General features: G+C 41.9%; 1 protein-coding gene across 1 annotated transcript in view; it reads right to left on the bottom strand.

Moving 5' to 3' along the window:
* Positions 1-26,132, bottom strand: part of LOC126334646 (ATP-binding cassette sub-family C member 4-like) — a 283,425-nt gene that overhangs the window by 122,241 nt on the left and 135,052 nt on the right. The window contains exons 3-4 of the mRNA XM_049997091.1: positions 8,693-8,784; positions 6,957-7,067 (exon numbers count right to left, since the gene is read on the bottom strand). Coding sequence (XP_049853048.1) covers positions 6,957-7,067; positions 8,693-8,766 — 185 coding nt within the window. The 5' untranslated portion in view covers positions 8,767-8,784. The remainder of the gene's footprint in view (positions 1-6,956; positions 7,068-8,692; positions 8,785-26,132) is intronic.

Here is a 26,132-nt window from a genome sequence, read left to right as displayed (position 1 = left end):
GCTGCGCGGCTCGCGGACCTGCTCGCCGTGGGCCAGAACGCTCGTGTGCATGCCGCATCCTGCTCCCAACCGTGACGTTAAAAGCAGACACGCCAAGATGCCATTTGCATCTGCCCTTTTTATCCCGATTGTATATCATGGCCACCGTCAACGCAGCACTTGCCTTTTGATTTAATGCTTAGCAAGTATAAATTGTCTCCTTTCTGAAGAGAGCACAGTTTACTAATTTCACGCGTTCATAAAATATCGTTGACGTAATTTTTATGTTGATCAGTTACGACAAAGATTTTTGGTTGCTCTGAAAAGGCATCATAGACTTTGGGAGCAGCTCACACCCGAAAAGCATATCTTTTTCTTCAGAGGCGAGACGAAATTGGCTATATACTGCTTACTTTTTGTTGTAAGATGCACATGCAAATAACTCTTCACCATGTTGTAGTAATTAAGTTGGGAAGTAGTTTGTGTAGTATTCAACAGGAATTTCTTACGATCTTCAGCAACAAATAAAGTTATTTCCTCGCGTATCTCTGCCCATTTTCAGTGTAGTATGATGTTCCTACGTAAAGAAAAATTCAGAGGAGTAGTGTAGAATCAGTTTTCATTATATCTACTGAACTATAACTGTTTTTCAAGCACTGCCACTGGTGTGACTTCGGTTTTAATGTAAAATTCACTGAAAAAAGATAGCGTTTGTTTTACGAGTACCGAAATATAGCGAGAAGTATAACTAAAAACGGAAATTATATGAAAACAGTCTTTGTATGAGTCGTATGTTGGCGTTCTAAGACGATAACATACATATTCCTACAACCATTTACTGCGCCTGCAAATTATCGTTCTTACCAATAATCTGCAGTTTCATTTAATTACACTAGCGTAGTTTGACACGGATGGTGAAGGAACTCGGGCATAACCCAGTCAAAGGAAAAATCCCGGCATTCGTCTGGAGTGTTTCAGGAAAATCCTGAATACACACACCTAGAAGGGTGGATGGAAATCGCTCCTCCGTCTTTCTGAATGCGAGTCCAGTGCCTCGACTATGTCCCTTTCTCGCTCTTTATGGCTGAATGTATTCGCCTGTGAAAGAAGCAGTGCCAGCTTCTGTCCCTGACCATGGACCGAGTCCTAATGCGGCTTACAGGCCCGCCTGAATAGGCAGTTCTGCCTTCGAATGCCACCCAACAGTGATACAGGCGTTTCGTCACCTGAGAAGTTGTTAGCCACGTCTAACCTTGGACGGGAATGAAAGCAACTTGTCCGCTTACGCACGCATTGAGCAGCAAAACAGGCAATCAATTTCGCGCAACGGGCTACTTCCGCCAGTTGCTGCGTAGAGAAACTCAGCTGCCGGGCGACGCCACAAACGGGTTTCTGAGCTTCTGTAGAGGCTTAGACAGTACTGGTTTCTGGTATCGTTTTTCGTGATTTGCCATCGACGAGCGTAAAATATATGACACAATGACGAACTCGAAAATAAATCACAAGGTTTTTTGCCGCCAACATTTGGAGCAAAAGGGGTAAGAAAAGTTTTAGCATTTCCCACATCAATAACATATCCAGAAAATGTTATTTAGAAACGCAAAATATATTTTAATGTTCGAATGGGTGTTTGTGTATACGCTGTATTCGTATGACTTATTCGTACTCGCGATGTGAACACAAACTGAACTTCAAAACAAAGTACCTACATAATGAATTTGAAAATTTCAGAAATGAAAATATAAAAATGATTCTTTTGGAAAGGACACCAAGAAAAGAAAAGTGTTCCAAGTAATTCATCAAGAGAATATTTTTAACAATGCAGTTGTTTAAGTGTAACCGTAGGCTTCCGCGGCCGTTGTCAATGTCAATAAAATTCTTCTGGGTTAGAGACCGCATTGTCATTTATAAAATTCCAACGTTTCGGCGTCTGTTGCAAGACGCCTTCCTCAGGGTGTGTTGCTAACAGTTGTTTAAGGTTTGATATTAGTTATGAGCCCGATAATGAAGTAGAGAAATTGGGGTCGGGGTTCGGGAGTATATATGGGACGAAGCTTTCTAACAAGCTACTTACGAAAAACATAATTACGTTAGCCTGAATTATGAGTTACGAGCTACACATGAGAACACAGTAATATCTAATTACTAGGAGCGAGATCTGTAAATAATAAAAGGATATCCAAAATTAGTGTATCTGACAGACGGGGTAATACGAAAAGAGAGCTGAACATCCATAGCTTGACAACCAAACGAATGGGTAAGAAAGAAACTGCAAAAATAGAACTACTCCCTCCTCGTCCCCTCCCTTCCCTCAAACAAAATCTCAGAGGCAGCACATGAATAACGCTTCTATTCAGAAATAGTTTTTATCAATTAACCGTAGATACACTGCACAAAAAAGTGTCATTTTTTCGAAATCCCATAATTATCTCGTATTTTTACGCACAAGTTTGAAATCAGACTCAAAGGTGTTTACAACCATCTTGTTAACGGTGCAAAAGCATGGCGCCCTGCGGCATCACCCATGTGAGAAAAAGGCCGCGGCTCAGAACGGTAACATCCTCAGTACACCCACACACCTTTGGTGACCGCATTAAAAATGTACATGTGATAGACTTTTGACACGTATTCAGTTGGGTGGCACCTCAGGACAGGTAACACCACTTATTGGGATGTCGAAGTTGTTACCTGCCTCCGGGCGGTAGAGCAGCTGCGAGGCACCACTCAACTGAATGTGTGTCGGAGTCTCTCGCATGTGCATTTTGAAAGTGCTCGACAAAGGTGTGCGGATGGCACTGAGGGTGTTTCTCAACTGAGATGTGTTATAGGGACTCTTTGCCATTGTACTCACGCATATGTCAATGTTGCATCCCTACTTGATCACCCCACAGAAGGGCGCGGAAGAGGAGGACTGAGAAAGCATAAATACGCTTCGGTTCACGTTCACATTTCGTGGACTCGTTTTGAACTGTCCCTAATGGTTTCACCGCGTATATTAGAGCAATCTTTGCGGTCGCACTGCAGCCCAAAGCGGTCAGATCATATTCAATGGGGGCACAGCCCCACCATGTTCCTAGAGCAGGGTTGAATCGTACGGTTGGTGTCAGCAATGTCGAACTTGCGAACAATGTCATCCTGTTGCTCATCGCAATACGAACTGTTGATTTTTCCGGCAAAATATCTGTGAATCAACGCCGCAAGGGAAAGCGTTGTTTCATTGATGCTCCAAATGCCACCCACTGATGGTTTTCAGTGTCGATCCTGAGCGGCGATATGAAATGTTCTCCTCAGACATCCATAAAAAAAACCGAGCGATTTCAACGCTTGATGTCATAGGTCTGACCTCCATCGCAGAGGCGTAAAAAGAAGAGGAAAATTTGGATAAGAAGGGATGTGACGACCTTCCCATCATGTGATATGCCCACGCTGGCCTTAGGCAGAATTGTGATGAAATTTGGTGGCAATGTGACCTCATTATCCCATCTTACACTCACGTGAACTTCTGAGCTGTGGCCTCTTTCTTTTTTTCCCATGTGTTGACACCTTGCATTCTTAAGCGTCGCCGAGCCCGAGGGTGACGCTGCAGGGTTCCCCCTTCAGCAACATTACAGAGGAATGTTGTAGGCAACTTCGAGCCAAATTTCAAGCTTATGCGTGGCAATGGGAGACATTGACACTTTTCGAAAAAGCGATAAGTTTTTTTTTTCCTTTTTGCGCAGTGCATTTTCAATAAAACCTTGTTGCAACAATCGCAACATTCGTTCGAATGACACTGTTATGAAATGTTGGGCAGTTTGGTGAGGCAAAACGAAGCATCATTGTAGCTGAAAGATACTATCTTTTTTTCCAATGCGATCCCTTCTGAATGCAAAAATTCAAGCAATCCTTCTCTTTGTGAAAACATATTGTAGCGTATGTATGTTCCGTTTTCTGTCTAATGGATTACTGTTTGTTGACAAGCAGATGTAGACGGCCGTCACAATAGTCTGAAATTTTCGGCATTACGTTACATTTTAAGTCAGTGTTGTACTTTATTTTTTGTACAATGGAGCATATGGCTCGAGAACAATCTCATAAAATTAAAAGAGATATAAACTTTCTCGCTTTTCCGGAATAACATGGAAGGAACGCCAGTATTTCGTACGATGGAAGTGCTCCCTACATTCACTTCCCAGTACCTTGCAGAGTTAGGGTGTAGATGTAAATGCGGAAGCAGGAGGGTGCGCGTTCTTTCAAGTCAACTGCTGCGAATGGTGTTCCTCATACTGACCGCTGTTCAAGCATAGCTAGAGACTTAAGGGTTCTCTGCAGCAGAAGGCGTCACCAGAATGTGCCAACATGATCTTTCATTTATCATTTATTACTAAACAGGAAACACGTAACTTCTTAGACGTAAACGTCGTATTGCATCAAAGGTGTCTGGATTTTCAGAAAATCAGTCGCAAGCACATTTGGCAAAATTCCAATTGTGAGATGCTTGTTATCTCGTACGACTATCTGTTCATTGCTGTTTTTTTTTTTTTTTTTTTTTTTTTGTAGAGTTGATGTTCATTTGTTAAATGTTGTGGCTCTTTCATTGTAGCGTGCATGCCCTGCCTGTTGCCGTCCTAGCCTTTCGCCTGTACTTTTTATATGGCAGCAGGAGGTAGGCTGCTTCCAGCGCGAGGTCAGTAGAACGTTGAGAGATCTCCATATCAACCAACTGATACAAATAATTACCAAAAATAATCTAAGATCTTGTGCAGCCATTATTCAGTACAGGAATGAACCACATTTAGCTTGTATGTATTGAAGTTGGGGTTCAGTGTGGAATGGATAAAATACAACCCTGAATGTTTTCCAGAGGAATTTTATGCAGTTCTTAACTGAAGTGCAGCATATTTCAGTCAATATGACGTCGGAGAAATTCTGCTCGTAAGCCAACCTCTATGTTCTGTCATGTTGAAGCTGAGTGATAATGCGAATCTCAACAGGTGCTGGAATCTATCTTCGTTAGAAAAAGCATCTTTAGCGTAGGATGCACCTGAACTCTCCAACACAAAATCCTCGCCCGTTGTTCGTCAATTGACAAAAGGAATACCCAGAAAGCGCTTCTGCTGTCGTCACGCAAACACATCCACGTTTACGAGAACGGCACAATAAGTAAACCTGCACTGTTACTGGAAAGAACATGAAATGAGTCTCCTCGCGTGTCTCACAATGCCTGCCTAGAAGCAACGCCAGTTTGTGTTCCTTGATCTCGGCACTATACATGTCGGGTTACTCGTTACTGTAGGTGATGTGGGGTACAGATAATTGCACTCCGCGCAAGGCTGCCAAGTTACAGACACTTGCAAGCGCCGCTGTTGCTCCATTTGACCACGTTCCAACAATTGAATGTCAGAGAGGTCTGCCATTCAGTTTCACTACAGCTGGCCAGTTGCAAGGACGAATATGTGATACAGTGCTTAGCATACTGCAGACTAAGTTCCTTTACTACATTGAAATCAGCAGTCACAGCGCTCGAATTATAAAAGACGGCGTACTTAGCAAAAGATGTGTACCGCCTGTCATGCTAGCCTTCCACTTTATCGTCTACTTTATCTTCACTTCAGGAAAGTGGTGTATGTCCGTTGCAGTTCTCAACGTTCTCTTGGTAAATTGCAAATGTTTCGTTTACTGCAATTATGTGTCCGGATTTTAACAACTGCAACCAAATCTTGAGTAGAACGATAGTAATGTCAGGGTCAGTGCGATGACCAATATCTTTTTATAAAAGTCGTGTTTAGTCTCCGAATAATTTCGAGTAGTTGCAAAATTTTGAACAATTTTTGTTATATAGTTTCCTGTAAGATCAACTTACTGCGACATCTCTGGTTCATTGCAAATACTAGAACTGACTAGACCCCTAGGCGCAAATATTAATTCCATTAAGTAGTCATACTTATGTGAATACCACTATTCCGTGAAAAACACGTTGATAACTCTCCTAAACCTTCTGCAAAACTTACTAATACTTTAGTTCACTGTCGAAACGGTCAGGGCTACTATTATTACATTTCGTATATCTAAAGGTCATTTAGGTGTGTAAGTCAAGCTGTGATTTATATTTGAAAAAAAAATGTGGTTACGAATCCACTCACTGAAATTCGCAGAAGTTTTAATTAAAATAGTTCATTAGCAAGTATACATAGCTCTGAAACTAGAAACACGGATCGAAAAGTTGATATAAATTGAACTGAAGTTACTGTACATCGCTGCAACTGAGTCGGTGATACTGTACTGGAGTTATATTTCTAAACGAGGAATTACTTCAGACTATTTCCTCTACGCGTACAGGACCTAGACCAACCCCAAGCATTTCGTGTGCGACGTCTCTCTGCAAAAATTCTGCGTGGAAACTATAACAAACTGTGTGTTGTGTTTCCAGCGTTAATGAGGAACCAGTCAAGCATATGTTTAGACATGCATGGTAAACAGTCTGTTAATCAGACTCCCTGAGGAACCTAAGCAGGTACTGTACCTAACGAGGTGCCAAGTTATGATCTCTATGTGGATTGCCTCCCTGACTCGCAAGGCAGCGCGCTGCATTACACTATAAAGAAAGTCATGTGTTTCTAGGTACACTATTGTCTAGGTACAATACTATTTCCTACCTCTCCTACCTTCTCTATAGTAATAATAATAATAATAATAATAATAATAAATGTTATCGTGCTGATGTTTATGGAAGAATTATCTTCTAAAATTATGTTGGTTATGATAGTGACACATAAAGTTATGTGGAGCAGGGATTCCCAAACTATTCCTCTGACGAAACATTTTGAGAATTCTGGTCAAAATTATTTAAAAAAGCGCCCTGTTATTGGCAATATTTTGCGGAACATTAATCCATGTAATCCGGAACACGTACACAGTTTGGGAAACCCTGATGCAGAGACTCCAAACTCTGCCAATCATTTAGGATACGCTTTTGCCGTACAGCAGCCGCGGCTTACCTTTCGAGGCGGTTGCCCAGCACTTGGGACTGGTCGTTCTCTAGAGGCGTGTACAGGTCGTGTTCCTCCAGCTCGCGCCGGTAGCCCTTCCACAGCAGTTTCCTGGTCCACCTGCCAAGTCACAAACGTGTCAAAGTGTCAGCCAAAACTAGGTGTCTTCTAGTTGTGAGATACCTTACTGAATAACACAATATCCGCAATGGAGTCTTGTCGTTTGCAAAACACAATTAAATTTAAATTAGCTCTCTAGCTTCTTTCGGCGGCTCTCTTCCATGAACAGCCATTAATCACTTATTTGCCGAGATCTTAATTATCTTCAGTAGCTGGTGTATTACTTTAATAAATTAAGCCCAGGTGACTCCCAGTACTATGGCCGTGTTGCTATTAAACGAAGGCAACCTGAGAAACTCTCATCCTGACAATGGGAAGTATTTTGTTTTGTTCTAACGAAAGTAGATTTATCTGTCCAAGTACTCTCGTTTTATGTCAATGGGTTTTGTCCTACTGTTTTCCAGTGAGAACGTTACATCTTTGAAACGTCATTCGGGGACGTCTACAGAATACCACATTCAATGGAATCAAAACATTTTCCGGAAAAGGTGAATTCCAGAGAATATCAAATCTTGTGAACAAGGGGGATGTTACAAGAATTGTACTTCAAGTATCTGTTTTCTCATTGCCCGTTTACTCTTGTGTACCAGCGAATGGTTCTTCTGAAAGATCAATATTTTTTTCTTTTGGACTCTTGCGAATATATTCTTTCACCCAGTAGGTGCTGAAACCTCACATAATATTTCGTAGATCTATTTTACCCTTGCGAAGGTAACAGGTCAGGAGTTTATTTTTACATCTAGCTGTAACATTTCCGGCAGACGGAATAGATTTTGACTTTCATAGTACAGTCCACGAATTGTTTTGAATCTCCGGTGTCAAACCGGTGGGTTTCCCATTTAAAAAGTGCGACCACTACTGACAAATTAATCATCGCATTTTTTCTGATCATCTATCAATAACTGTGGCATCCATCTAGCATAAATCTTTCTCACAATCAATACACCCTACTCCATCTGATATGGCTCTGACGTTAACTATTTCATACACGTTTAATCTGATACCACAAGATTGTTCTGCACGTCAAGGTGACACTTTCTTTACAATGTTGTACAACATGCACCAATGTAACAAAAGCATACTCTCAATATCATGCCATCTCTGTGTCAGGTCGAGACTTGATTATTCAACTTGACCTCGAAAGAAGTTACGCATCATACGGCGTGTTTGTAACAGAAGTGTTCGTGTTTTGCGGAGAGGTACTCAATCCAATAGCGAGGAAATGGTTCGGGATTGAGCGATCGTTGCAGCAGTTGCTCTTCAATGCATGTCGTAGTGCCAGAAAGGAAACTTTAAGACAAATAATAGGGAACATAACCAGGTGAAAGATTTGGATGTAAGCTCATTGGAAAAACTGCTGAAATTATTGATATGTACTATGCAACGTTTGATGAAATTCCAAAGAATAATTTAATTTTTCCGCTTTACTTTAATACTTTTAGCAGACATTGTATTCTAATCGTGAATATTCACAGGACTGATAGTTCAACAGCCTTGCATAGATGCTGAAGTATTTCTTATTCACTGAGTTCTACATATCTCAAGAGATTTATGATCTGTTTCATAAGTTTGCCTCTCAGGAACGTTGTATAATATATAGTAGAGAAAATATAGCTTTTACTCACCAGAGGAACAACTTGGAGATCGGATTGGCAGTCGCTTTAGGGTTTGGGTTATGCTGTTTCTTGTTCGCCTCCATAGTTCACTCTTATACTCTCTGTAACAATAAGGGAAAATAATATTTAGTTGAAGAAGTGATCAGAATTGTAGCTCTCCTACTTACATTTAATCGTAATTATCAGAGAAAGTATCACCATTGGCTTGAGTCGTTGTGTGTCGTTTCAGTCGGGATGTGAAGGAGAAAGGATGATATTTATGAATCGCTGAATCATCTCGATTGAGGTCGGTTTTCGTACTGGTTTCCACATTAATATTAGGAAATAAATCACATCTCAGAATCACTAACTTTAGAATATATAGTGCCTAGTACCACTGCATAGGACGAATAAGTTTGTAGCTCCCTCATTGGGGACTAATACCAATTTATATTACCGCCATTTTACCAGAATTTTTCTTTGAAAGGTCGTAATATTTTTCTGATCGGTTTTGTCTTGCGCAGCGTAGCTATAAAATACAATCATACTGCTGTCAAGGAACATCCGTGTGTAATGAAAAATATCCTTCAACACCGTGGGAGCAGATTTAGCAACTTTTTAGACTTTACTAAGCAATAATTATTTAAAAATAATATGTGCCATACTACTGTCCACGTTCTAATGACTGATAAAACTGAAATTGGTACTGAAAATGCAGCTACTTCTGGCTAGCGCAAGGAAGTGGAAGACAGAAGATTCTGGCGAACTCATGTATTAACTTTGGCGCCCTCTCCCGTCGTCCCTGTGGAGCTTGGATATGAACTTGGATCAGACAAGGAAACCGAATGTCTCCTTGCCGAAGGCATCTTCCCAACATTCGCGTTATTGCTGTTCGGAACACTCTTCCCCAGCTGACTACTAATGTAATGTTGCTTGCAGGCGGGCACAACACGTGGGAGGATCTAAGCAGACCTTTCCATTCGTCAAAGAACAGATTTTTAATATGAGTATTCAATTTGAAAGATTTCAGTTATTAAAGAATGAGAGCGAAATGATAGTTCATCGAAGTGGAAGCAAAGAAAACATTGTTTCAACGGAGAAATACAACAATTATGTGACAATTTCGCATAAGTAATTCGTAACCCTCGTCTATGGATCTGTTTGGGAACTATTTCCTCGTTTTTGGCCCCCCAGGAACTCGTGGAGCAATGTAATTGAATGCTCCAAGAATGTAATCTCTGATCGTATAACCCGACGATATATCATATGTTCGTCTTGGTGTATTTCCTATCGACTTTAGAACTGAACACATAATAAAGTAATGTAACAAAATTGTACCGTATGTTCTACGCGAAAGGTTTTATTCTAGGTGTAGTAGCACTGGAAATAAAAAGAGCAGCAATGTGTGATGAACTGCAAATTTACATGTCCCAAAAGTGTTAAATTTAGAAATGAAAAGGTGCTGAGAAACGTTATACTCCTTTAAGATAAGAAATCGGAACTCTCTTCATAGACCACTTTCTACTTTGTAACTGTAATTCTCACGTAATCGCTCACCCAGCGATGATACAGCAAAGAAATACGCTACCTGAAAAAAAAATCGCAACACGAAGGAGTTGTGGGACATAAACGAAAGTTGTTGGCTGCTTTCTATCTCTAAAAGATGATGTCTATTAAAATTTCGCGCCAGTCGCATTACAGTGGAGCTAGTAGCACTACAATGAGGATGCAAATCAAGCATGCTTTAAATACACGCTGTAACGGTTGTGATCGTTGGTTATCTTTGAGGCTGAACGAGGTGAGCTGATGTTACTTAAAGAATGCCGTTAAGGTAAGAAATATGCCATTATCAACTCCTCACTGTTAGAACGAGGTCGTGTGATAGGGCTACGAGAAGCTGGATGCTCCTTCTGCGACGTTTCAGAAAGGCTTTGCACGAATGTAGCCGTTGTACATGATTGCTGGCAGCGGTGGTCACGGGAATGTACGGTCGCAAGAAGGCCGGGCCCTAGATGGGCATTGGCGCTAACAAGAGGGAATACCATCGCGATCGACGCAAATCTCTGGCCCATCGTACTGCATCTGCAACAGCAATCTGAGCAGTAATTGGCACCACAGTGGCACAACAAACTGTATCAAATCTGTTACTTTAAGGACAGCTGCGAGCCAGACGCCCTGTAGCGTGCATTCAACTGACGCCAAACCACCACCATTTGCAACTTCGTTAGTGTCAAGCGAGAGCTCGTTTGAGGGCAGCGTGGAGGACTGTTATGTTTCCTGAAGGAAGCTGGTCCTACCTCGGTGCCAGTGATGGCCGTGGATTGGTTAGCGGAGACCAGCTGACGGCCTGCAGCCAACCTGTCTGTGTCCTAGACACACACGACCTACAGCTGTAGTTATGTTCTTGGGTGCGATTTACTTTGACAGCGGGAGCACTCTTGTGATTATGCCACTCAAACTTGACTGCAAATTTGTACTTCATTCTGATGATTCAACCTGTTGTGCTACCATTAATGGACAGCAAGCCACCATAACGCTCTCCAACATACCCTGTTGTACCTCAACGTGCTCAACAGAGTGTCGACATGTTGCCTTGGCCTGCTCGATCACTAGGTCAGTCTCCAATCGAGCAAATAAGGGTCACCATCAGACGACAACTTCAGTATCATCCACAAGCACCATTAATCGCCCCTTCTCCGTGCGTTCATTCCCGCGTGCACGCGGGAGTCGCATGAAGAGAAGGGGCCTGTGTCAGTAGTTACGATCACAGGGTAACGGAACAACTGGAACATATTTTCGTGCCAGAATATATTTGGAGTAGCGGAGGCTCGGACTGTTTGGGATGACACGGCGTTGAACTCGTATTATCGTTTGGGTCTCGGCCGGGAGACGCCTCGCAGGAGGCGCTGCCGCTGCAGCCAAGGCCTCACCCATTACGCAATTAGACGGCGCTTTGTGCCTTCGGACCTCTCGTTAGCAGCTGCAACACAAAGTCGCCGGTCGGCACCTCTCCCTGACCTCTGTAGGACACGGCGTAGCCCAAGGCGGCACTCGCAACTCGCTTGATACGGCAGAACCACATTGAGGAGAGGAAGCCCTGCTCTTCTTGGATACACATAGTAGGAGGCGGCACATTGTGTCTGGCGGTCCACACACACACACACACACACACACACACACACACACACACACACACACACACACAATTCACTTATTATGTGAGACGACGAAACCTGGCTCTAATATTTATTTATGTAAATATTTCATCTGGCAAAAGTAATTCCTTCAGGTCCTCTCTTACACCTAACAAGACATTCTTAGAGAGTCAGTAATTCCGTATATATAGTGCTTGAGCAATATAAAATGATAATGGCAATAAAATGAAATATCGCAATAGTAACCGACCTGACATAACTTTGACCAATAAAATTAAGTGAGCCACTTTCCTCAGAGACATAGTCCCTGTGATAATACTGTAGTACGGTGTAGTCTCAAAATGAACTGTGAAGAATCTATAGGGTCGAAAGCTGTTTTATTCGCTCGGTTGTAAACCGCAGAAGGTAGTGGTACTAAAGAGCTGCAGACTAGTTCGTAAAGTCGTTGGTGAGTAAAGTTGATTTAGTGATAACTTGTTATTTAACCCGATATCATTGTATCAAACTCATGTAAAAATGAATGAACCAATTAGTAATAATAATATGAATATATGGAATTTTAAAGAGTCGTTCCTGTTAATATTATATTAATTAATTTCCTCATTACATTCTTGTCAAGTGTGAGCTATAACATCTGACAATGTATGGCAGAAGTCCAAATGGAATCAAAAGTGAAGAAGGCTTAACTGCCAGAGGAAGTGCCAGCACAATAGGGTAAGGTCAGAGATGGAAGGAAGGATAGAAAAATAGATAATGATGAGAAAAGCATGTCTTGTATTGACAGCATTACGACACTGGTGCACGCTCGAACAGAAGGAAATCTTCTGGGACACGTTCAGAGGGAAGCTATGCCGAAGATAAAAGTTTAAACTTCATTGTTTTATCGCCACGTTGCAACGAACTGTGCAGTAGTCAGAAAATCTGTAGCCTTCAGAAAGTCAGTTACGGCCGTTCTCCGATTGTTGATATCTGTAGTGCCCGACTTTCGAAAAGTCAGGAAAAATGTGGTTTAAGGATGAGGAAGCAACAGACTGTGTCCCATTGAAGAGAACCGTTCCCGCAGTTGCCTTAAGCTATGTAGAGTAACCACGTCAAAACGGAAACCTGGTGATATGCGAGGCCAGTGAATCTCTAGAATCTTTCACCCGCACATGTGGAAACGGCTCTCCCAAGTCACCAAAAGGCTGTAATCGTCCTTCCAAGATTATGTCCCCCATAGATGTCTCTTTCATCACGACAACGCTAAAGGAAATCCCTCAAAAGATATCAACTGTTCAGGAGCGGCAGGCTTAAAAATTCTTGATCATTCTCTGTGATCTTTTGACATACCTATTTGCGAAATGACAGTTCGATCACATGATCTGATGCTTGGATTACAAGTGTAAAGACCTGGCTTGACGGTAGTGCACAAAGAATGAAAAACTGAAATAAAAGAGTGTTGCGGAACATCTGAAGTGTTTTCTCTGTTATGGTAGGTAGGGAGCTACTGTATATGTTCAAGTCCCCACATTTACAATTATTTGCGGCAGGTTAATCTTGTTAATTATGACGAACAATGATCACAGTCAGTTGCATTCGATGAGCTTTTAAAATGAAATGATATTGTACTCTACATGCTACTTTCAGTTCCGTGCACCATCAGCGATGATACTAATTACGGTGAAATTTCTATACTTTCAAAGTTAACAAATTGTTGTACGTCGGAATGTCGCAACTAAAGAAGGCAAGCAACCAGAAACTTGGGTATCGAGGGATTTTCTTCTCTAAAACTTAATATTAGCAGAAGCGAAAAGCTTTATAAACAGTCCGTAATGTGCTGTTAAGTTTCTTTCCTTTTTTAAAAAAATTATTAGCTTTTGGTGCGTGCCCATACAGCCATCTCAATAGTGAAACGTCAACTATGACGTTACGAACGTGGGTACAACACAACATCCAGTTGCGGAGCGGCGAAAATACCCGAATCGTCCAGGCCCCTTCGGTTAGCAGTGCTGGCAAGTTCAGGAGGGTGCATCGAAAGTAAGAAATGGTTGCAGCAAAACTAGAACGAAAATATACTACGTAAAACACAAAGCACGACGGTAGAAAGCATATGTTTAATGAATTGGTTCCAAATGTTGATCTACAACGAACAAGGGGCTTCAGAAACGTTGCTATTGTAGCTGCATTGAACTGGTGTAGAAACATGAAATATTTGGTGCTTGGTGCTACGCAAACGTGTTAGACAGAAATAAATAGTTAGTCTTGTCCAAACATGATTTAGCAGATCAGTTTTATTGTACATATTAATTACCAATCTTAAATTTTGCAAAAATTTTGTTAAATGGTTGTATATTCTATCACCGTTACTCAGATGTTATTCTCATTTACAAGTATGTACCTTGAAGACCGATGGACAAGAAAACGCACACGTCGAACTCCAGTCTGAAAGGAACAGCAGATACAGGTAGAATATTTTAAATGATGACAAACATTGGGATACGTCACACTTACTAGTAAGCGCGCTGGTTTGTGATGGGCTTGCTGAACGCTCGGTTACTTAACGACAGTTACTGAGAAGGAAACTTAAATATTTTTGTACTGCGATTAATACGGAACGACAGCGAGATTCGGATTCTGCAGCGATGGGACTGGGAAACTCCACAGCGGAAGCAAAATCAAAGTTGTATAATCCGAGATTTACATGGATCCATGTTATGAATTTGCTGGATACAACGAGAAGCAGCGTTTCGCAACTGCAAGGAAGATCAGATTACAGCTATAAAATAATGAGAAATGGTAGGCAGGAGAGGTTATTATTTGGTGCAGCATGACACGGAACGATATAGTTTGGGGTATATCAGATCCTTATGAAGCTCTCCTTACCTGACCTGGTAGTGCGAGGCAGTCCAGAGGTGTCTGTGGAGCGCACTGATACTGGCGGAGAGCTAGCTGGCACTGTGTGTCTGCTGGGGAGGGGACAGCGGTCCACAGCGCAAGGACGCCTCTTGTTTGGCGTTCTCCCTCATGAGGCGTAATGGATGCAAGGGCACCGCGCAGGGGGGTATACGCCGGAACACCCAGATTCAACCGTCGTTTGAGACTAATTCGAATCTGTTTACGAAACAGGATGTTCTGTAAGATAGGCTATTAGAGCGAGACTCGAACAGTAATTGCAGCTTTCGATGACGGTTACATACCGATCCGATGTGACTGTGGGCGTAAAGCTATATTCTCGTTTCCAGTTACAAAAAATAATAAACAGACAAGGAGGCTAATTATGCCATATGACGACACAGCACACTCCGTGATGGCTCTGTTACTCTGTAATAGACGTCGGTGTAGCTGAGCAGGATTTTCTTGTGCCCAATACGAATATTTTCTTTATTAACAGATCCATTAAGATGGCAATAGGCTTCGTCAGACAACTTTTTAACAAATTCACTGACGTCATTTATCTTTTCAAGTATTCGTTCCAAAACTGTCGTCGCATTACGTGATCGTGAGGTTTCTTTCCCTGGACTATCTAAACTTTTGGAGGTTGTAATTAAGACCTGTACCAATATTCGTCGAAATACTTGAATTGTGCAACTGTAAAGAGGACACAGAACGACAGATTGAACGGTGTGGGCTTCTTGTGCCACAGCCCGAACAGCTTCGATATTGTCTGGAATACGAATGGTTGTCAGACGCCCTGGAGGTTCCTTTTCTATTTCTGAACCTGTTCCTCAAAATTGCATTCCCACGTATTAAATTCATGTGCTGATAGAAAGTGATCGTGGCGTCTTAAATTGAAATGATGGCAAAATTCTTTATGAGCAGCCTCCACATTGGCATTATTTTTGTAAAAATCTGTGATGGCAAAAGCACGTTGCGCATCACTCTGTGTTAACTAAATGTGGGGATGGTGTGAAATGGTTTCTGTGTGTTACTTAATGTTACCAATCACCCAGGGCTGCCAACACTAATTTCAAAATGTCTCATTTCTCTTAACCATCCTTTACAAAGATAAATCAAACGAAATGCAATTATTCTGTAATGAGTGTCTGCAGACCACGGGTCTATCCGTGAGCAACCTCTAAAATTTTGTCGCTTGAGTTCACGTTTACCGTATATAAGCAGAACATTAGGATAATTTCGAGGAAGTTGTGTTCGTTATGACGTTCCTATGTTTTTGTTAAATACAGGGTTATTCAAAAAGAATACCACAACTTTAGGAATTTAAAACTCTGCAACGACAAAAGGCAGAGCTAAGCACTATCTGTCGGCGAATGAAGGGAGCTATAAAGTTTCATTTAGTTATACATTTGTTCGCTTGAGGCGCTATTGACTAGGCGTCAGCGTCAGTTGATGCTAAGATGGCGACCGCTCAACAGAAAGCTTTTTGTGTTACTGAGTACGGCAGAAGTGAATCGACGACAATTCTTCAGCGTGTATTTCGAACGAAGTATGGTGTTAAACCTCCTGATAGGTGGTATACTAAACGTTGGTATAAACAGTTTACAGAGAACGTCAACTACCCGAGGCGATGGATCGGCCGCCAGGCAGCCCGTGACAGAGCACTTCATCACTTGCCTCCAAGAAGCCATGATCTTACCCCCTGCGGTTTTTTCTTGTGGGGGTATGTTAAGGATATGGTGTTTCGGCCACCTCTTCCAGCCACCATTAATGATGTGAAACGAGAAATAACAGCAATCAGTTACGCCTGATATGCTACAGAGAGTGTGGAACGAGTTGGAGTATCGGGTTGATATTGCTCGAGTGTCTGGAGGGGGCCATATTGAGCATCTCTGAACTTGTTTTTGAGTGAAAAAAAAAACTTTTTAAATACTCTTTGTAACGATGTATAACAGAAGGTTATATTATGTTTCTTTCATTAAATTCACATTTTTAAAGTTGTGGTATTCTTTTTGAATCACCCTGTATATCTAGACATACCACTTCTTTAGTAATAAACAGAGAAAGTTCTGCATGAACATCATAGGATTTGGATTATACCTTTATCAGCTGAACCTCTATGATAAGGGCCCGTATTTATCCCCTTGTCACGCCCACAGTGATGCGAATTCATTGTGTCTTCACCCTAAAAATCTTTACATCGTTCGTTCGCTTCGCAGAACAGCAGAGAAAGTGACTCTTACGACTATTCTGTGAAGTCCCGGGCAAGTTGCCTGTGGTGTGTCAAGCACGGTACATCACGAGCAGAATGAAAACAACACTGGAGTTACGAGCGACCTGGGCGTTGTTAACTATTCTGATGCTGTTACGTGTCGAGGGGGAAAAGGCCAATTGTGTTTCGCAGTACAAGAACAGCGCTGCGTTTCTAAACAAAGCAGTAGTGCAAAGAATGTGTTTTCTTCGTAAGAAGGTCCCCTCCCAAGAAGCACACTTATCAGGAAATGTCAGACGGCAAGTAATAGCCATGCGTGATTGCGGCTGCTATTTTCATGTCATACAGACATATAAACTGCTTGACCACTCATTTTTACTACAGACATTGTTGACTATCACAAACGCCGGCCGTTGTGGCCGAGCGGTTGTAGGCGCTTCAGTCTGGAACGGCGCGACCGCTACGGTCGCAGGTTCTAATTCTGCCTCGGGCATGGATGTGTGTGATGTCCTTAGGTTAGTTAGGTTTAAGTAGTTCTAAGTTCTAGGGGACTGATGACCTTAGTCCCATAGTGCTCTGAGCCATTTGAACTATCACAAACTGTTATCATGTAGAAAATACAGGACTATTCAGTAAATTCAACCACACAGAATGATTGACTGGTTATTCAAAATGCAGAAAACTGTAATACTTGCCGTTCCAAGCAGCAGAAATCATGACCACGCCACTGACGACTTCAGCTTGTCTAAGACAGGGGTAGCTAGGAAACCGCTTATGTTACCTCTGTTGCAATGCTGTTAGACCTTGTGAATCTGTGTGTAGCTGGATTAACTGTTATAGTGATCACATGAACGACAGAAAGCTTCGATACTCTCAGGGTTGGTTGAAAAATCTAAACTTATTACAGGTTCCTATATTCCTATATAAGAACCTGGAAAGTAAGAAGAGAGAGCACATCAGCTTTGAGAAACTGAAAGACAAGGGCAATTGTGAAAAATTTGAGAATGCATATTGTGAAATCATGATGCGAGGACCGAAAACAGAATGCACAAAAAGAAGATGGGATTGTTTTAAAAATGGGATCAAAAAGGCAACTGAGGAAACGCTTGGAGTCAAGGGGAGGAAAAAAGTAAAGAAAGAAGGGACAACGCCAGATATGATAACCAAGGTGGATGATCGCAGGAAATGGAAAACTGTAAACATAGAAGAAAATGGCTGGTTCAAATGGCTCTAGGCACTATGGGACTTAACATCTGTGGTCATCAGTCCCCTAGAACTTAGAACTACTTAAACCTAACAAACCTAAGGACATCACACAACACCCATGCCCGAGGCAGGATTCTAACCTGTGACCATAGTGGTTACGTGTTTCCAGACTGAAGCGCCTAGAACCGCACGGCCACACCAGCCGGCTAAACACAGAAGAAGGGAAGCGCCACTACAGTAGGTTAAATAATGAATTAAGAAGAGAGACAGAAAAAGCAAAGGAGTAATGGCTGACAGAAAAGTGTGAAACTGTGACAAGATAGAGAAGTTAGAGAAAGAAGGAAAACATGATTTAATGTACAAGGAAGCAATGGATTTGACATTCAGGGAAAAGAGAAACAACAATGCACTAAAAGAAGTAGAACCCCAAGAAATAATGATAAGATGCGAAAAAATTATAGAATGGCTATACGCTGCAGACAGCTGACCAAGTGAAGAAGAGTATGGAATAGAAGAAGAAGAAGATAAAGTTGCAGGTGATGACAAAGGAAATGCAATACTAACTAGTGAGATTGAAGCATCTGTGAAGGAGATGAAAAATGGAAAGGCAATGGGAATTGACGATATTCCTGCGGAACTGTTAAAGTCTTTGTAGACAGAAGGGGAAAGAGAGAGGATTGAATTGTGTAATCAAATATACATGACAGCCTGATATCACATGCAACCAAACTCTTGCTGAGGACGCTCAACAGAAGGCTATATGGAAAGCTGAATTGCATAATAGGGGATGTACAGTTTGGTTTCAGGCGAGGAGTGGGAACTAGAGGTGCCATTGGGCTACTGAGAGTGACAGGGGAGAGGTACATGGAGAAGAAAAGCGAGACGTGTGTTGCGTTCATTGATCTTTAGAAGGCTTTTGACTGTGTCAGATGGAACAGACTGATGGAAATCCGAAGGAAACATGGCGTTGACTGGAGGGATAGACGGCCATTTTTAAATTTATATTTGAACTAGAGAGCAAGAGTAAGAATAGGAGGTGTGATGAGTGAATAAATTGAACTGGAAAGAGGTGTAAGACAAGGTTGTTGTTTATCACCAACACGGTTCAATATCTATCTGGAGGAAATTATTAATGAAAGTTTTGATGGAAGGAGAGGAGTTCGTATAGGGGGTCGGAGAGTGGAGTGTATTAAGATTTGCAGACGACATGGTTGTGATGGCAGAGAGTGCAAAAGAGATGGAACAAATATTAGATGACCTAAACGCAAAATTAGAAGAATATGGAATGAAGATTAACAAGAAGAAAACGAAAAGCATGGTAATGGGAGAAAATGGCTTATGAAAATAGGGGGAGAGGAAATAGAGCAAGTGAATAACTTTAATCACTTGGAAAGTGTGATAATGGATGATATGTATTGCTCAACAGAAATTAGGGAAAGAATTACAATGGCAAAAGAAGGATTCAAGAGGAAACAGAAATTACTTTGCGGACCACTAAACAATGATCTGAGGAAAAGACTTGCCAATTGTTACATCTGGAGCGTTGCAGTGTATTGTGCGGAGACCTGGACATTGAGGAAGGAAGAGAAAAGAAGATTGGAGGCACTAGAGATATGGATATGGAGAAGAATGGAAAAAGTGAAATAGGACGACCGAGTAAGGAATGAAGAAGTATTAAGAAGAGTTGGAGAAGAAAGAAACATGCTGAGAGTCATCATAAAGAGAAAACAGAACTGAATTGGACATTGTTTGAGGAAGGACTGTTAATTGAAGGAAGCTATAGAAGGAATGGTGGAGGGAAAAATGGAAAGAGCAAAAAGAAGATATCAAATGATGGACAATATCAAAGGAGACAAATACTCAGAAATGAAAAGACTGGCTATGGACAGACAAAAGTGGAAGAGGCTTAACCCATGACAAGACCTGCAGCAAGGCAGAATACCATACATACTACTACCGTACTACTATATTAGGCGCTCACTTGGGGCTCCTGAATACACTCAAAAGATGAATACACTCATAAGATCAGATTTACTGCAAACTCATGGCGGCATATAAGCAGTGATTTTTCTCATGCTCCACCTTTCATGGAACAAGTCGATTTCTTTATGCGTGGGTGAACTAAAATTTTTCTGTTTTGAACATTTATAGTAAGCTGCAGAGCATAGTACAAATTTAAATTTAATTTAGAAATTGGAAGTGCACAGAATTTTGTTTTTTTTAGTACATAATACAAGGGATTATTGAACTTATTAGTTAACTTATTTTATTTAATAGCAACATAGGTCACCTATATTTCGTATAACAGTTATGCGCGCATTGTGGTTGCTTTTGGAGATCGGATTTAACAAGAAATGGGATTTAACAAGAATTTCGAGTAATCTTGTTTTCCACCGTAAACTGTGTCTATCCAGTATCGTTTCTTGTAAGCTTTTCTCCGTTCGATCAGTGTCAGAAGCGCTCTGCAACAAACATGCATACAAGTGACTCACGTATTATTTGAAGATTTCATGTCTTAACCGATATGATGCAGTCACAGAAATACAGCTACGCGAAATATTAGCTCGCATGAGGTGTGCTTTATCCAACTTTCCGTTATTAAATTTTTGAGAATTAACGTTTGTTGTATAACGCAAAGCAGTGTTCGTTTTATTGGTTAATAGCTACTTTTTGTGGTGACTCCTAAACTGTGGTTCTTCTGAACTTGATTTCAATAAAATTCCTCTGATAAAAATAGAGACGTTTCGACTACTACTGCAGAGTCATCCAGAAGAATTTTAGTGAACTGCCCTCATCAAAGACTACATTTAATTATTCTTCACTTGTTGTTAACGGATAGTTTAAAGGCGCCCTGTTCAATCGGTTACCGAAATCAGGTACCAGCCGAGATTATCAATTCACACCCAAATATCTGACGTTACAGACGTTGATCGTGATTGCCTTTTTTAAATACTTCAAGTTTATTCCCACCGATAACCAATTTTGATCCGACCCACCTACAATATGGGGTTGCTGGCAGCGATGTTGCGGTTTGGTAAACAGGAACTTTATGACCATTGCACACGAAACATAAAAAGTCAAGTTACATCGTTTCAAGCAGCACGTCTTCGTCGTGATCGACGTCGTTGTTGCTTCTTGAGGTAGATATGTATATGCGAATTTGAATCTTATCTCCACTACGGATGAGGACTTTAAATGTGTCACTTCTGTGTGTTAGTACTTTCCGTACCGAAAAGCTCCGTCCGGACAGGCCTTGTAAGGTCCAACAGTTCCGACCGACAGCTGTGTCATTCTCAGCCGATAGGCATCAGTGGATGGCGATATGGATGGGCATGTTGTGAGCACACCGCTCTTCCGGTCGTTGCCAGTATTCGTGATCCGAGGCGCTACTTGTCAATCAAGTGGCTCCTCGCTTTGCCTCACGAGGGATGAGTGCACCCCGCTTGCCAACAGCAGGCGGCAGACCCGGATGGTCTCCTGTCCAACTGCTAGCGAAGCCCGAAAGTGCTTAACTTCGGTGATGTGACGGGAACCGGTGTTACCCGTGCGGCAAGGTATTGTCCGTACATAGATAGGATTTCTCATGTTTTAGTGGGTATATGGTCTAAACATTATTTATGAAATGTAAATATCAGATAGTGAGCTCGTTGTCACATACACAGCCCAAAGCGCTGCAGTTTCTATTGCCCAGTAACGCGGCAGGCACTTCGCGTCGCTCTATGTGCGTGACCAGGCAGCGTCCGGCAGTTTTGCTGTTTCGTAACTGAGTGCAGTGCCGAAGCTCTGCTGTACGAACACGGCCGCGGAGGTTCAGGGATAATCCAGGGAGGTTCTGAAGCTTGCATCCCCTGACACAAGCATTAACTGCAACTGTCGTTTCTCCCCAATGCCAAATTAAATAAAATTATTTAGGTCCGTAGAGTACTGCATTTCGTCAAGCAGTTGCTAGTAACTCGCGATATATTTAAAATTATCAATTTTTCGGATGCGTAGTAGCGGGTTTTGTACTTCGTCAGTAATAACAGGCAGCATTCTACCTCTTTAACCGTACTTCCATAATTTAAGAAGATGCGTTTCACGTCTGCCACAGGAAAATGAACATGCCGCGGAGAACGAAACTAGTTTACAATTTCTCTTCTTCTTTTCTTCTTCTTCTCCTTTTTGCCGTTTCTTCTACAGGGTCAGCATTGTTATATGGGCTGGACATTAGTAGTTGGTGACCAGATGCCCTTCCTGACATCACTATTCACCCTTCTCCTCGGATGGAATATGTGTACCCCATCTGTCTGCGGCTAGAGCAGGGTTTCCCAAACTATGTTCCACGAGAAATGAATAAGTGCTAGGCGAAAAACTATTCATAGCATGGCGGTTTTTCGACATTTTGACGACACTAATTCTTTTTTAAAATTTTATTGTGACTTCTGTGTTATTAGTTATGATTTAAAATTGAAGTAATCACTGAAAAAAATAAGCTTTTCTCATTTTTAAACATTTTATTATCCCTCAAAATAAACACGGTGTTCCATCAAAGTACGAAGATTCTCAAAGTGTTCCGTCAGAGGATAAGTTTGGGAACCTCATGTCTAAAGTAATCTATGTTCAGATGTGAGAATGTCTTCTAAATGTTTGCGTACCGTGTATCTCAAGCGGAACGTGAGTACCAGCCCAGTATTTACCTAAGTGGGAAACCGCCTACAAACCACATAAAGGCTGACAGGCTCACCAGCCCTCGCCGTTAATCCGCGAGACGCAATAGATCCGAGGTCAGCTCGACTCCTTGCATCCAAAAAGCGGCCCTTTAACGCGCAAGGCTATCTGTAAGGGTCGCAACAATTTCTTCATGTGAACGTTAAAATGTGAGGAATCAAGCAAGCATTTAGTGTTTATAAAAATCCGACAATGAATGGTAACGTGATTGCTGAAGAGACGTGCTATCTACGGGCTTTTGAAAAGTTTTCTTTCAGCAGCTGGCCGGTGTGGCCGTGCGGTTCTATGCGCTTCAGTCTGGAACCGCGTGACCGCTACGGTCGCAGGTTCGAATCCTGCCTCGGGCATGGGTGTGTGTGATGTCCTTAGGTTAGTTAGGTTTAAGTAGTTCTAAGTTCTAGGGGACTGATGATCACAGATGTTAAGTCTCATAGTGCTCAGAGCCATTCTTTTTTTCTTTCAGCAGCTTAGCGCACTGGATGGTCAAGCGTCATAAACAGATATAATTAAACATTATTAACGAGATAGTGGTTAACAATGGTTGCAAAGTATACTGGTAACACATGTATAAGAATAAGAAGAAAGGAAAGATAGGTCAGGAAAAATTGAAAGCTCACTATATCGTATTACGGAAGTTTCGCAGAAAATGGCGAACATTTTTAAGCCTCTCTTCGTCAGACTAATGTTCCATGCGAATAATGTAGGGGGTTATAGCCTGAAACACGATGGGAAGATGATGAACAAATTTAAAGGTTGAGAATTGTAAACAATAGAGTATATTCAAAAAGGTAAACAATAGAGTATACACCCTGTGATGCAAAGATTATTGGACACATTTTCGAACAAAAACAGACAGCTCAAAGACTCTGTCAGACTGAAGGACTGCGACAAGTTAGGAGTAACTAACCTCGAGTACGATAGCGGCCACCCATTAAAGCTAATAAAAGACAAACATAAATTTTGCACATGGAAAACGGAGGAATATTGTGGAAGAATTAGAAGGAGTCATTCACGAGAAGATATGTCACAATATTCTTAACGTATAAATTAAACAGAACGAATAAGATTTTTGTAATAATTTTTTTGATATATCTTCATGCAGGTGCAGTATCTTAAGCATTCAGTACTTCACTGATATAACACATACATACAAAAATAAATTCTCTGGAAGCAACCGTACTGTGCGTGGCGAAGGGTACACTGTACCCCTTCTAGTTTTTTCCTTTCCTGTATCACTCGTAGATAGAGCGAAGGAAAACAACTGCCTATATGCCTCTTTATGAGCCCTAATTTCTTGTATCTTATCTTTGCGGTCCTTACGCGAAATGTATGTTGACGTCAAGAAAATCGTTTGGCAGTCGGCTTCAAGTGCCGGCCGGCTCTCTAATTTTTCTCGAAAAGGAGGTCGCCTTCCTTCCAGGGATTCCCATGTGAGTTCCCGAAGCATCTCCGTAACGCTTGCATGTTACCGGGAACAAATGTAGCAGCATGCCTCTGAATTCTTCGATGCCTTCCTTCAATCTGACCTGGTCGGACCCCAAATACAGGAAAAGAACTCAACACGCGGCCTCCTTTACAGATGAACCACACTTTCCCAAATTTCTCCCAATAAACCGATGCCGGCTATTCGCCTTCCCTAACACGATCCTCATATCTCATTCTATTTCATACCGATTTTCAACGTTACTGCTAGATACTTAAACGATGTGATTATGTCAAGCGAGACACTACTAATGCTGTCTTCTGAACATTACGGGTTTGTTTTTCCTACTTACCCGCAGTAACTTAATTTTTCTACATTTAGAGCCAACTGCCATTCATCACACCAACTAACAGTAGCTAGAGGTTGGCGATCGTTGACGTTGGTATGCAAGCAGTAAGTTTAGAAACGTGGAAAGAGGAGGTGAACAACGGAATGGCACTTGAACTGAACACTGTTGTTGCCGGCAGCTGATGAAGAGAACACAACTTGTTGCGTGGTTGCAGCGTGTGATGACGCTCACAAGGACACAAGTGGACGGTTTTATTGTGAGACGAGGACCAAAAATTCGATGTAAACAAAGAAAAGTTTTCGAATCAAGTGTCTTCTGACGGGTTTGATGCGGTCCGCCATAAATTCCTCTCCTGTGTCAGCCTCCTCATCTCATAGCAGCACTTGAAACTTACGTCCTCAATTATTTGCTGGATGTATTGCAGTCCCTGCCTTCTTCTACAGGTTCTACTCTCTACAGATCCCACAAGTACCATGGAAATCATTCCCTAATGTCTCGACAGATGTTCTGTCAACTTGTCCCTTCTTCTTGTCAGTGTTTTCCACATATTCCTTTCCTCTCCGATTCTGCGCAGAACCTCCTCATTCCTTAACTTATCAGTCCACCTAATTTTCAACATTCGTCTGTTGCACTACATCTCAAATGCTTCGATTCTCTTATGTTTCGGTTTCCCACTGTCCATGCTTCACTACCATAGAAAGCTGTGCTCCAAGCGTACATTCTCAGAAATTTCTCCCTCAGAGTAAGCCTATGTTTGATACCAGTAGACTTCTCGTGGCCAAGAATGCCTTTTTTTGCCAGTGCTAGTCTGCTTTTGATGTCCTCCTTGATCCGTCCGTCGTTGGTTGTTTTTCTGCCTAGGCAGCAGAATTCCTTTGTGAACTTCGAACCATCAATCCTGATTTTAAATTTCTCGCTGTTCTCATTTCTGCTACTTCTCGGTATTTTCCCTTTCTTCGATTTACTCCCAGTCCATATTTTGTACTTATTAGCAGATTATGTGATTCTTCTTCACTTTCACTCAGGATAGCAATTTAAGAAGCTAATGGTGTCATTGATATCCTTTCACCTTGAATTTTAATTCCGCTCCTGAACTTTTTTTTTCAACATTGTTGTTATAATTTTCTATGCTTCAATCTAATTAGCTGAGTGTCGACAACATGATGGTAAAAGCATTGTGTCTCGAAACGGGTAATTGTGTTACGTGAAGTACAGTTATAGTGGCTGAATGCTAGCACGGCCCAGTGAAGCGAGGGTCTGTGATGTGGAGACTCGGCTCGCTGCAGTGGCGACGCTAGTTAAGACGGTAAAGGTGAGCGCCGATTCGTGAGATCCGAGTTGATGCAGGGACTGCGGACGCGCTCCTGGCGACTGGCGGATGGAGCGCTGACCTCGACCGCGGCTGGCGGGTTGCGAGTCACATAGGTGGGACCTGCTGGCAATTAGCTGCCGGCCTCCAGCTGATGAGCTGACTAACGATTTCCTACTTGCGAGTCTGCAAGTGCAGTGAAGGCAATTAAAACTCGGTCAGCCGCATTCATCAT

Source organism: Schistocerca gregaria, chromosome 2 (assembly GCF_023897955.1).
Source record: "Schistocerca gregaria isolate iqSchGreg1 chromosome 2, iqSchGreg1.2, whole genome shotgun sequence".
Taxonomy (NCBI): domain Eukaryota; kingdom Metazoa; phylum Arthropoda; class Insecta; order Orthoptera; family Acrididae; genus Schistocerca; species Schistocerca gregaria.
Note: the sequence above shows the minus strand (reverse complement) of the source record. Positions and strands in the feature narration are given on the sequence as shown.